General features: G+C 41.5%; 1 protein-coding gene across 4 annotated transcripts in view; it reads left to right on the top strand.

The window, feature by feature from the left end:
• Positions 1-13,472, top strand: part of LOC133606065 (fatty acyl-CoA reductase 1) — a 48,306-nt gene that overhangs the window by 21,301 nt on the left and 13,533 nt on the right. For all 4 annotated transcript variants that reach the window (XM_061959599.1, XM_061959600.1, XM_061959596.1 and 1 more), the window contains exons 3-5: positions 9,691-9,866; positions 12,080-12,259; positions 12,351-12,528. In XM_061959599.1, coding sequence (XP_061815583.1) covers positions 9,691-9,866; positions 12,080-12,259; positions 12,351-12,528 — 534 coding nt within the window. The remainder of the gene's footprint in view (positions 1-9,690; positions 9,867-12,079; positions 12,260-12,350; positions 12,529-13,472) is intronic.

The following is a 13,472-nucleotide window of genomic DNA, read 5'->3' as shown; positions in this document are numbered from 1 at the left end:
ACGTTTGAGAGGGTCTGTGCGCTGACGCCAGCGAGCAGGCAGCAGCTCCTCCCTGGAGAGGCAGTCAAAAGGGATCCCGATGTTTCTGTGTAATTAGGCCGCAAATTATCTCCAGTTTATGGAGCAAATTGGCACATTATCTGGACTCAGAGGGGTTGAGACGCTCATCTTGCTATTACAATGGTACCTCCGCTTTTTGTCAGTAATCCGTTCTAAAAGGTCAGACAAAAACCGTGAGAAATAATGTAAATCCAATTAATCTGTACCAGACACTTTATAGAGAATATAGTTTTAAATGCATAGTAGTATATTAAATTGGGAATGGGTACAAATTTGGTACTTTTATTTTAATACTACCAAGTATCACAGAGTCACGTAAAAGCAAACGGTACCATATTTTGATACCTTTTGTCGTATGTCATGTACAGTTGCTGACTAGGCACCAGCTCAATTACTTGGCAGGGAAACAAGCACTCAGAGCAGACTCCGCTACACTGCCTCTTAGTTACGTTACAATTTTCATTACCAACTGTACTTTCAAGTGCCTGACAAAAAGCACTTGAAAGTAGAGATGTCCGATAATATCGGACTGCCGATATTATCGGCCCATAAATGTTTTAAAATGTGATATCGGAAATTATCGGTATCTGTTTCAAAAAGTAAAATGTATGATTTTTTTCAAACGCAGCTGTACGGAGTGGTACACGGACGTAGGGAGAAGTACAGAGCGTCAATAAACCTTAAAGGCACTGCCTTTGCGTGCCGGCCCAATCACATAATATCTACGGCTTTTCACACACACAAGTGAATGCAATACTTGGTCAACAGCCATACAGGTCACACTGAGGGTGGCCGTATAAACAACTTTAACACTGTTAAAAATATGCGCCACACTGTGAACCCACACCAAACAAGAATGACAAACACATTTCGGGAGAACATCCGCACCGTAACACAACATAAACACAACAGAACAAATACCCAGAAGCCCTTGCAGCACTAACTCTTCCGGGACGCTACAATATACACCCTCCGCTACCCCCTACCCCTACCCCCACCCCCACCTCAACCCCAAATTCCAAGCTCTTTTTTTTTAGGCATGTTAAAAAAAATAATGCACTTTGTGACTTCAATAATAAATATGGCAGTGCCATGTTGGCATTTTTTTCCATAACTTGAGTTGATTTATTTTGGAAAACCTTGTTACATTGTTTAATGCATCCAGCGGGGCATCACAACAAAATTAGGCATAATAATGTGTTAATTCCACGACTGTATATGTCGGTATCGGTTGATATCGGAATCGGTAATTAAGAGTTGGACAATATCGGAATATCGGATAGCGGCAAAAAAGCCATTATCGGACATCTCTACTTGAAAGTACTGTAATGCTACACTTTTCAAAATGTGCTCTATCTCAAAGCTAATTTACATTGTATTTTCCATATACAGCATTAGCGATTTTATATGGCGATTTCAACACCTCCAAATTTGATAATTGTGAACAATCAAGTAGCGAGTGTGTCATAAGTACAATAGTTAGAGTATAAACATAGGCCTGGGCCGATAACAATTTTTGCTGGAAGATATTTTGACCAGCTAATTATTGACAATAAACAATATTATTGCCAACATTATTTTGATAATGATGTAATGATAATACATAATTCAGGTGTACCCTTTCAAATGCTATAAATGTGTATTTGTCATACATTGTAACATTGTAATTTGAACGTAAACTCTTACACATCCAAGTTTAATAAAACAAACAAATAAGTAAAAATAAAATATTGTCTTTTAGCAAAAGTTTGCACTTAAATAAAAATAACAACCAAAATCAATAAAATAGGTTTTGTCTCTGTATAATTGGGGGTGAGGAACCCCCAATTATACACAACTAAACAATAAAAAAAATGGCTAAATAAACTTACTATGACCAACATTTTCACGGTTATTGTTGAATGTTCTCAAAAAGTACTGAAATAAAAATAGCCACACAATTTACTTTCTTGGCAGAGGAAACATTCAATATTGTTCTGCCTTCATAAGGGCCATGTTTTTTTGTGTGTTTATATAGGTTCATCTCTTTCTATTTTAATTTGTAAATGTTTTAGAATGTTTGTTTAGTAAATGCAAATTGAGTGATCACTTCGTTTATGTGACATCACGCGAGTTCACTTCTTATTGAACGTATCTCCATCTGTTCTAACTCGACACTGTGGAGTTTATATCCATCACTTTGTGCAAAGACGGCACCGCCTTTATGTTCAATGTGAATACCGTGTCTTAGTTGTTGAGACAGTAATGTGTTTATGCAAGTTTAGATTGGGGTATGACGTTTCTTAATGGAGAAAAACGTTAATGTCTTTTGTTTTCATGTTAACATTTAAGCTAGATAGCAAGCTAACATCGGTCGGTCCATGATTTTATCAACCTGTGGTTATCAATCACGGTTTTTCAATCATTTTAATTTAGTACAGTAATACTAACCTTTGGGAGTTTTACCACAATTATCATTATTAAAGTGTTTGCATGTAGTGCAAACGTTCGCAAATGTTTAAACCGATGAGTGACCGCTCCTACAGCTCGTAACAACGCGTGCACATGGCGATTAGAGATAGATAGATAGTACTTTATTGATTCTTTCAGGAGAGTTCCCTCAGGAAAATTAAAACTGTTATCGATTATCGAGGCTGGCAAAGTTTTAAGATCATTTTCATTTATCATTTGATTAATTGACTTATCAAATATCGTCCCGGGTCTAAATAAACACTTCATAGTGCTCACCAAAAGACAAGACTGGTACATTCAACTTAATGGCAAAGACTACTCTCTGTCTACAGCAACACATCTATCCTCTTACAAATGTTAAGATATTTATATAATTCAATAGTGTTCCTCACCATAATAAATTAAGTGCTGGCATTTGCAACTTTCTTTGCTGCCACGGTGGATTATAGTGCAATCAATAAAAACCAGTACAGGGGGAAAACGTGGGATTCACATCACCTGCATGTTCTAAATGATCTCACAGTAGAATGTGATGCCACCCGCATTTCGGGAAATGCTACATTTTCTGTTTACGCGATAGGTATCTGTAGCCCTCAGGGGGAGAGACGACAAACTTTTTAAGACCTGGAGTCCGAGCTTGACATGTTCCCATACAACACAATGCACCTGTTGATGGGTTAGCGTCACCTAGAGCGTCGTCCATAACCGGTTGGTAGAGTGGTGATGACAGGCCGAGGACAAAGACAGCGAGTGAGCAACAAGAGGACAAACTTGTTCTGTGCGCTTCTTTTGTCGAAATTAATCACGCTGGATTAGAAGCCGTTATGACGACTTAACCCCACCCCGCCTGTTCTGAAGAGGTAACTTATGGAACTAGGTGTAACGGTACGTGTATTTGTATTGAACCGTTTCGGTACGGGGGTTTCGGTTCGGTGCGGAGGTGTACCGGACGAGTTTCCAAACGGACATATTAAGTAGGGTGCTGCACTTTGTTTAAACAATACTCAAAATGCCGGACATCCATCCATCCATCCATTTTCTACCGCTTATTCCCTTCGGGGTCGCTGCAGCCTATCTCAGCTACAATCGGGCGGAAGGCGGGGTACACCCTGGACAAGTCGCCACATCATCGCAGGGCCAACACAGATAGACAACATTCACACTCACATTCACACACTAGGGCCAATTTAGTGTTGCCAATCAACCTATCCCCAGGTGCATGTCTTTGGAGGTGGGAGGAAGCCGGAGTACGGTCGGACAGCCCCGCAAAAGAGGACATGTCCGGTGAAAAGAGGACGTATGGTCAGTCTATCCTAGCCCGGTCGCTGCTAGCATGCTCCGGTGAAACCGGGCTAGGATAGACTGACCATACGTCCTCTTTTCACCTTTTGCGGGGCTCTCCGGGCGGTGTTTCTTAAATGCCTCAAATGTCCGGCATTTTGAGTTAGGGATGCGTGTATTAACAATGTACGTTCAGGGTTAAGAAGGGGTTAAAAACAAAACAAATTGTGCGCGCAGCAGCATTGGTGAGGGAGGGGCAGAGAGAGCGAGAGAGTTAAGATAAACGCGCATGCGTCGCCAGGCTCTGCTTTTTATCCATAGATTTATCAGATTTAATTTTTTATTATCTACAGCAGGGGTGTCAAAAGTGTGCCCCGGAGGCCGTTTGCGGCCCACGGCTAATGTTTTAAAGGCCCACGGCACATTCTAAAAATACTATTAAAATAAACAAAAACATAACAAAAGTGAAATAAAAAAGCTTAAAGGTTAAATGTAATTTAGAAAAAGTTGCAATGTTGACTAATAAAACAAAGCTGTTTTTTTTTTTCTTTCAAACTGTCATTGCTCAAAACATAATATTGAATCAAAATCAATGTTATTATGAATAAATGACCTATCCAAGGTTCCAATTACTTCACATCAAATATTCCACCAAGAAAAATATTTTTGGTGGAAGATTTTGCAAATTTGGTAAATAAATAACCAAAAAATTTATATTTTGTTTTCTTACTGTACCGAAAATGAACCGAACCGTGACCTCTAAACCGAAGTACGTACCGAACCGAAATTTTTGTGTACCGTTACACCCCTATATGGGACATCCCTAAAAGCCTGCATCTCTTCATCTTCTGTTAGTGTTCCCAGTCCCACTCTTCTGTCCCGTTCTAAGAAGTTGTCACTAAACTGTCACGTCTTTCCAGGGGGAGTCAAAAGTGAAAGGAATGGCTGCGGCTCCCACGGCGTCTCGGGTTGCGTGTCGTGAGGTATCGGGTGTCTGAAAACCAGGCAGGCGAACGCTTCAAGACCGAAAAGACAAACGTCTCCATGCTTGACCGTGATGCCAGGGAAAGTAACACTGACGGTTATTGTTACCCGAGAGCGATAGTGACTGGCACCAAAGAGCCGGTTCACAGTCCCGCAGTATCCTCCTCGTCCCCTTTGGAACGCCACAAAGAGCACCGTTGAAGCGGCGCCGCCCGACCCCGCTGACCCCTGCGCCACGCGTCATTATCTTTGCAAACGACCTTCCTGCTGCTGCTTGTCTTCGCCTTGACGTTGTAACAGCGAGCGACTGAGTTAAAAGCGAGCACCCGGAAGGTTTTAGACTACTTGAAGCAGCTGATAAGCGAGCGGCTGGTAAACTACAACGGGCTGACATTATCCGTTCAAGGTTTCATTTTGTAAGGACTAGATTTCCATAATATAGACAATATAAGCGATAAAAATTGGGCCAAGGATACAGCTTTTATTCCTATAGTCCTATCGTGATAATGCATGCTGATGACACATTCTGGCTTTGTCCTGAAAACTCGACAGCGACAAGCAATCAAAGGTGTCCTCAACGCAATGTGGCGTAGCGGCTAATGTCCCTCCACAGTACAGCTCTTAAATCACTAATCTTCACCACTTGAGAAAAAGCGCTATATAAATATAATTCACAATTCACTCACCTCCATTGCAGCAAATAAATAGGATTTCTTACAAGTAATATTATCTCTGGATGACTAGAGGGCAAGGAATAGCTAAACATGCTGAACTTGGGGCGGCATGGCGTAGTGGGTAGAGCAACCGTGCCAGAAACCTGAGGGTTGCAGGTTCGCTCCCTGCCTCTTACCATCCAAAAATCGCTGCCGTTGTGTCCTTGGGCGGGACATTTCACCCTTTCCCCCCGGTGCCACTCACACCGGTGAATTGAATGATGAATGATAGGTGGTGGTCGGAGGGGCCGTTGGCGCAAATTGCAGCCACGCTTCCGTCAGTCTACCCCAGGGCAGCTGTGGCTATGAAAGTAGCTTACCACCACCAGGTGTGAATGAATGATGGGTTCTACATGTAAAGTGACTTTGGGTACTTAGAAAAGCGCTCTATAAATCCCAGTTATTATTATTATTATTATTATATGCAATTTGGAGGATACAATAAGCCATGCTAACTGCTAAGCTAGAGCTCTTGGCATATTTATATAATTCAATAGTGTTCCTCACCTTAATAAATTAAGTGATGGCATTTGCAACTTTCTTTGCTCCCACGGTGGATTATTTTGCAATCGATAAAAAACAGTACAAAGGTTAAGTCCCCAACACGTGACATTCACATCACCTGCATGTTCAAAATGATCTCACAGTGGAATGTGATGCCACCCGCATTTGGGAAACGCTACATTTACTGTTGACGTCCTTTTGTGACGCGACAGGTGTCTGTAGCCCTCAGGCAGAGAGAGACGACAAACGTTTTAAGACCTGTAGTCCGAGCTTGACATGTTCCCGTACAACACAATGCAAGAGGGGTGGGCGGATCGATACAATTATCGACAGTAAAGATACAAAGTATAGATTAGATCGATATTTTTTGTCCATTTTGTTATAGTGTACAAACTCAAAACTCATGAAATAAGAGCCAATAGTTGTTGTTGCTTTTGTTTATATATTTTGCACGGTTGACTTTATTATACATTTTTAGATGTATTAAAAGAAAAGGGAAAAAAGTTATATTAATTGATATTGTCAGATTACAGTTAGGATAAGAAAAATATTGTTTAATGATCCTGGAAAAAACTCAGGAAAAAAAGCTCCAAGACACAAAACCATCCATCCATCCATCCATTTTCTACAGCTTATTCCCAAAAGGTTTAAATCAGAGCCAATAGTAGTTTTTCTTTACCGCCACACCATGAAAATAGGGTTTTGTTTTGTTTTTACTTCAAAACAAATTAAAGTAATACAATATATTGTAGCCCCCAGAAAAAATCACAATGTCCGACACTATTTTTAACTTTTATTACCAATCCTATAATAATAAATGGCAAAATTCCAACAGATTTTACCTACCATGAAAACACTTTGACATCAAATAAAAAACCACAGGCACATAACATATGAATACCAGCTGGTCGTTACAATGTGAATTTATATATATAGCCTATTATTTACACACTATTGACAATTGATGTACAGAAAACTCGACCACCGAAAAAAGACTTTGATCACCAAAAACCACGTTACCAAAACGAATGTAAACAAAGCACACAGAGCGTTTTCAGCATGTCTGCGATGTGAACGTGATTTTTATATATATTGCAGATATACCCACGGACAGCCATCTACAAAATGTGCAAATATTAAGAGGACAATGGCAGCTTTTAAGAAGAGGAAGTCCAACTGGAGCAACAGCGCCAAGCAAGTGTCACGTCATGCTCGCTGCAGCTCGCCTCTTTCGTCAGGGGCATCGAGGGACAGAAGTAGTTTCTAAACACGAGTAACACCAGAAGAAGATGCTAGATTTGTTGCTAGCCGTTAATTTTTTTTAAAAGTCTGGAAACACTTGAAAAAGTACCTTGTACAAAAAGCAGAAACAATTAAAAATATGGCAAAACGATGAAAATTTTTTTTTACTACTAATTAATAACAGATTTGTTTTAAATGTGTATACATTTTTTAAGCCTTTTTAAAGAAAATCATATCATAGCAAATTACTCGATGACGTCATGGTGACCGTGCCCATAACCACGGCCCCACTGCCACAGGTATTTTGGCAGTTTAGGGGAAACCCTGCTTATTGAATATGATTAGAATCAAGAATAAGATTACTAATTCAGTGTCAATATTTTAGTGGGCTCTGGGCCTTTCTGTAGTGGAAAAGTTGGGCTCTGAGTTCAAAAAGGTTAAGAACCCCTGCTTTAGAATATTTTAGCAAGACAACATGACTACGACTAAGAAATAATGCTACAATATTCATCTCTTTATGTCTGTCTATCAACCATTTATGCTAATTCACTGAAAACTTCTCCAAAAAGGTCCAAGTATGTCCCCAAGTTGAACCTGTGAGGGTAGCGGCCCAGTAGCAAGAGTACAGTGGTGTACTTTTGCCCCGAAGAGAGTGGCCACATCCTCCCAAAGGAATTGTGTGTAATGCGGAGTTGTCGTTACTAGGCAAAACACCCACAAGAAGAACAGACAGGCTGCAGAGAATCCACAATTCTAGTTGTTGGATCCATTTGGGCGCGTCAAAACGACACCGCCCCAGACCGCCGGCCGGCGTCGGTGCCAGCTGCTGGCTCGCTGTCCGCATTACATAACGCTTAGCCGCCTTGTACCGCTGCACCCCTCCCCCCAAACCTTCCTCCCGTTTGGATTCCAGGGGATGGCCTTACTACTGTAACTGCACACACACTTCTGGGAGGGAGGCATCACAGAAGCGGGGAGATGGACACGGACGCCTGAGCACGAAGGCAAACAGCTGTCCTGGTCGGCATCTGTCCCCCGTCAGCGCTTAGCGTGACGGCTAACACACACGGACACGTACAAAGGCAGGGAGGAAATGTCATAATCCTGCAGCAGCAGGGAAACATCCTACTGGTGCTCTTATTTTCCTGGTCGCCCTCGGCAACCCAGGCTGCACGCACTGTTGGCTTGGCCGACACAACAATACAACTCTTATCAGTGTTGTGTGCGAGCACAGTTCACTTAATCCCTCCCTGTGTGTCGGAATGTCGCCGCCCGGTCAGCCAGCACAGGCGTAAACAGGTGCAGTCGCTCTGGAAATATTCCATTCCTGCTGAACTTTAGTGGAACTGAAAATTACAAAAGAATGAGTTAATAACCGTGTGAGGGGAGGTTGTAGTGATGTGGAAGAGATGCTGACGCACCTGTACAGTACGTGCTGCACTCACAGTCCTCCGGGAAGGCCCCCGCTGAGGAACATCCGCTGCATACCTGAGATTCGGGTTGAGCAATTCCAACAAGACAACCAAGCGCTTGGTGTTCAAAGACTACCTGAACACAAAAGCAACTTGTCTTGGAAGTGAATAAAGCGAAATAAACTTAGGTCGAGATATCTGAGCGTATCGAGAGGAAATGTGCCAGTTAGTCCAACGTTGCGTGAGCACAGATGTGCTACTTTTAGCCTGGTCAACCAATCCACATCCTTTCTGCAGCTGCCCATTTAGGCGGGCCGCTGCATCCTCGGAATAAGCTAAACCGACTAAAGGCGGATAATCGAGGATATTTCCAACGGTGCAATTAAACGTGATACTTCTTCACGGTACAATACAGTATTGCGATATGGCGATAGTCGTCCCTTGTTCATTGCGGATTAATTGCTTCCAGGCCCGATGGTAATAAATGAATTTCCAGCAAGTATGATTATTATTAATCCGAATATTTTCAGAGTTGGAGCATTAAAAAACTTTATGACCTTCTATAAATGTGTTTTTTAATTTGGAGGCCTCCAAACATGAGATAACAGCTTGTTTCACCCAATAAAGTAGCCTTGAGTTTGTTTTAATCGAGATTACAGTACTAACTTCGGTCCATCCAGACCCACACCTCTCGCCACCTGAACAGTTTTTTCCCCTCGGCCGTCAGGCACATGAAAAATAACAAGATCTGATAGCTCAGGCACAGCTCTTTTTATCACCTATTCTGTGTTATGTGTTTTATGTTGCACTATTGCACCAAGAAAAATTCCTAGTTTGTGAACCCGTTCTCAAACAATGGCAATAAAAACTATTCTGATTCTGATTCTGAATTTGGAGCCCGAAGGAGTAGCTATTATATAATGTAATAATAATACCCCCTGATATCAAGATCCTCAGCAGCCCATTTAGGCGGCTAACTGGTCCCCGTCGCTTAAGGTTAGGTTAGCACGCTAGCTCATTCCATTCTTTCCTTTGTTTTGCAGCTCTATGACCGTGTGCGGGAAGACGACCCGGACTTCCACCAAAAGGTCATACCAGTCAGCAGCGAACTGACGCAGCCGGGCCTCGCCATCAGCGAGGAGGACGTCGCTGAGCTCACCGTCCGCATCAACATCGTCTTCCACTGCGCCGCCACCATCCGTTTTGACGAGCCGCTCAAGTAAGGAACTCTGGCGTGGGTTTTCAATGGGTCGATCTTTTTTGCATGATTGAGGAATGCGGTGCTTTTCATTTATTTTCCGTCATGAACCTATGGGAGACAAAAATGTACACGATCCCCTTAAATTGAATCACTATTAAAGGTGAACTTCACTTTTTTAAAATGTTGCCTATAATTCACAATCATTATGAGACAAGAACACGTGTTCTTTTTTTTAATGCATTCTAATTCGTAAATAAAAGTCTGCTCACAATGACACCAATAGGAGCCATGACATCATTGCGTCTATTCCAAGCAAAAAAAACAAATAAATAAAGATCCAAAAACTGCCAACAATACTCTATTTACATTTCGTGACCTGAATATTAACCAAGTATGAGTGATATTGTTATTATAAGCCCTAACGTTAAGGACTTACATTTAGTGGCGCACTGATCAGAGAGAGTTAACTATGTGTTGACATCATGAGCTGGTGAGCTGCTTTCTCGTCTCGGAGCTCGTAAAAGTTTATTCTAGAATATAAATAATGCCTCTCCCCTTGATAGTAAAATGATGTAGACCTAAACTGAGAAGTTGGTAAACTTTGACAGGCCGCTTATACCAGTAAATGGCAAAAAAATACCCGAAAACAGTCATTTTTCATCTAAATGGGAATATATCAACATCCTAGTGAGAGCAGACAGTATACAGTAAGTGATGTTTTATTATGTTTGTTGGCTCTCACAAAGTCTGCAGTGAGTAGAGGAATCAGTGATTTTGTTGAAGGAAAAAGCGAACATTGCAATGAGTTTTTGAAATTTAATGCACCGCTTTATGCTTAAAATGATCAAAATACGTAAATATTACATCTTACTATGAATCTGCCGGTTATTACATTACGTATATACTTACAGCGTGTGTATAAAACATTGATGGAAGTGTTTGGATGTGTTTATAGGCAGAATAGAGCGACATACGCTACTAGTTAGAAACTAAAAAAATAAAAACATATGTGCGCTTCTCTTACATAAGGATTTTGAATGATAGGCAAAATTCCCAAAAAGTGCAGTTCCCCTTTAAAAACTTGATTATATTTATTCATTTATCTGTATTATAGACTGTGAGTTACAATTGTATATATGCTGCTGAAAATTACTTTTTTTCATTCCTTTTTCAAAACATACATTTTTTTATGACTGCATATTTTTAGGCACCATTTGCTTGTCGTGTGGATGTGAAGTGGAAAATAAAGTTGAATTTATTTTCTCAGTATTTATTGATTATATATGCTTAATGGGTTTTACTTCGTGCTTTAGTTTACATTTTGTTGCACTGTATTTATTTACCAGGGCCATAAAGACAACCATTTCTTCGTCTCTGTTAGCGCTGCAGACATTTTCCTGTGTACATACTACTTCTACTGGGTACAGCAGGGAACCTGCTGATAAGATTGAGCAGTGTATCGTTCTATCAAGAAAACTAAAGTGTAGACATGAGGGTTGTCCCGATACCAATATTTTGGTGCCGGTACCAAAATGTATTTCGATAAAATAAAGGAGACCACAAAGAAATGTCATATTGCCTTGATTTTAACAGAAAATCTTCTGATACGTTAAACATATGTTTCTTATTGCAGTCAAAGAACAATTTTAGCAGATTAAAATACAAATTAAAAGGCATTACATACATTGGACTTTTCTTATTGCACTAAGTGCACGCCCAGAACAATTTACAATGTTATATATTACGTTTAGCCTGCCGTAATCTAGAACTTGATTAGAATGGAATAGAAAGCTTTATTGACATTGTATTAAATGCTTCATCATTTATGGTTGACATTCTTGGTCTGTCCTCAAAGTCAAATACATTAATTACCAAATGGTAATGCCTTAACCCAGTGGTCCCCAATCACCGGGCCGCGGACCGGTATGATTGGTACAACATAAAATCACAATTAAATCAACATAAAAACACAATATATACACTATATATCAATGTATATCAATACAGTCTGCAGGGATACAGTCCGTAAGCACACATGATTGTATTTCTTTATAAAAATTAAAAAATTAAAAAAATCAGAAATCCAAGCAGTAAAGAGGAAGTTTGTGCAGTATTAAATGAGGACGTGTCAAACAATAAACACTTCCTTCTTACTACACGGCAGCAGTAAGAGGAAGTGGAAGTGGAAGAGTAGAAAGTGATGACCGTCCCTTCCTTCTCCGTCCTTGCAGACACGCCCTGCAGCTCAACGTGATCGCCACCCAGCAGCTCCTTAACCTGGCCCAGCGCATGCGCCACCTCGAGGCCTTCATCCACATCTCCACCGCCTATGCAAACTGCAACCGCAAGCACATCGACGAGGTCATCTACCCGCCGCCCGTCGAGCCTTGGAAGCTCATCGAATCCCTCGAGTGAGCAAGCGCTTTTATTTGGAAGCGAAACGGGAAAATAGTTTTTTAGCACTGTACTTCTGCTGACCCCGCCCGTCTTTCCTACCCCAAGGTGGATGGACGACAGCATCGTGCGCGACATCACGCCGCGGCTCATCGGCGACCGGCCCAACACATACACGTACACCAAAGCCCTGGCCGAGTACGTGGTGCAGCAGGAGCAGGACAAGCTCAACATCGGCATCATCAGGCCCTCCATTGTGGGAGCCAGCTGGCAGGAACCCTTCCCGGTGAGTCCTAGCGTGACCCCGCCCACCTCTCTCACGGTGTGGATATCGACGCCGTAATCCTACACGGGGTTTATTTTAACATGGCGGGAAAGGATTAGGGCTCTAATTGGTTCACATCTGGGATGGAGAGCAGCAAAAAGAGAAGTAGGCTTTAGAGATGTCGGCAAACTGATTGTCACGGCGGCAAAGAAAGGCCAGAGAGTTGACTGAAAGGTCATCGGAGGGGTCCCAAGGAGGATTGGGATGCTAAAAGCAGAGCGCGACAGCTTTAAGCTGCTTTCATGTGGCCAGACATCTTCACCGTCCATCCGCAAGGAGATTGTTTGTCTGCGGCCAGGATTACACTTCCAATCCTCTCTGGACTTGGAGGAGAGTGACAGTGAGGAGCATACCCGTCTAGTCAAGAGCACGCTTCGAAAGCAAAACATCAGCGGGGTCTTTATTTTCATGTTGACCTGTATCAAAGAAACTCAGGTCATGGACCGACCCTGCAAACTTTAGGTGCTCTTCCTTGTGACACAGGTGACGCTCCTAACCACATGTTCATCACTTGAATGCTCCTTCCCTGGCTACAACACAATTTCCTTAAATTTGGTGGATTATTTCCTTTTTTTTTAAGTCATTTTAATTATTTCTATTGTGCAAGATAGCAGCTTATTATTTAATTATTAGAGGAGTGATCACATTTTTATACACATACCCATTGTATGCTCTTTCTAATGCATAGCAATGTAGTTGAACAATATTGCAATCTAAAACATTTATCAATACAAACAGGACTCAAATAATTACAGTTGCATATGACTTACACAGACAGTTTCCATGGCCGGAGAAGCATGTTAGAAAGTATTCAGTAACAAATGTGTCCGCATCGCTCGACTTGGAGCGGCGTGGTACAGAGGGTAGAGCAGCCGTGCCAGAAACTTGATGGTTCCAGTTTTGAT

Source organism: Nerophis lumbriciformis, linkage group LG05 (assembly GCF_033978685.3).
Source record: "Nerophis lumbriciformis linkage group LG05, RoL_Nlum_v2.1, whole genome shotgun sequence".
Taxonomy (NCBI): Eukaryota; Metazoa; Chordata; class Actinopteri; order Syngnathiformes; family Syngnathidae; genus Nerophis; species Nerophis lumbriciformis.
This window is presented reverse-complemented; position numbering and strand designations above follow the sequence as displayed.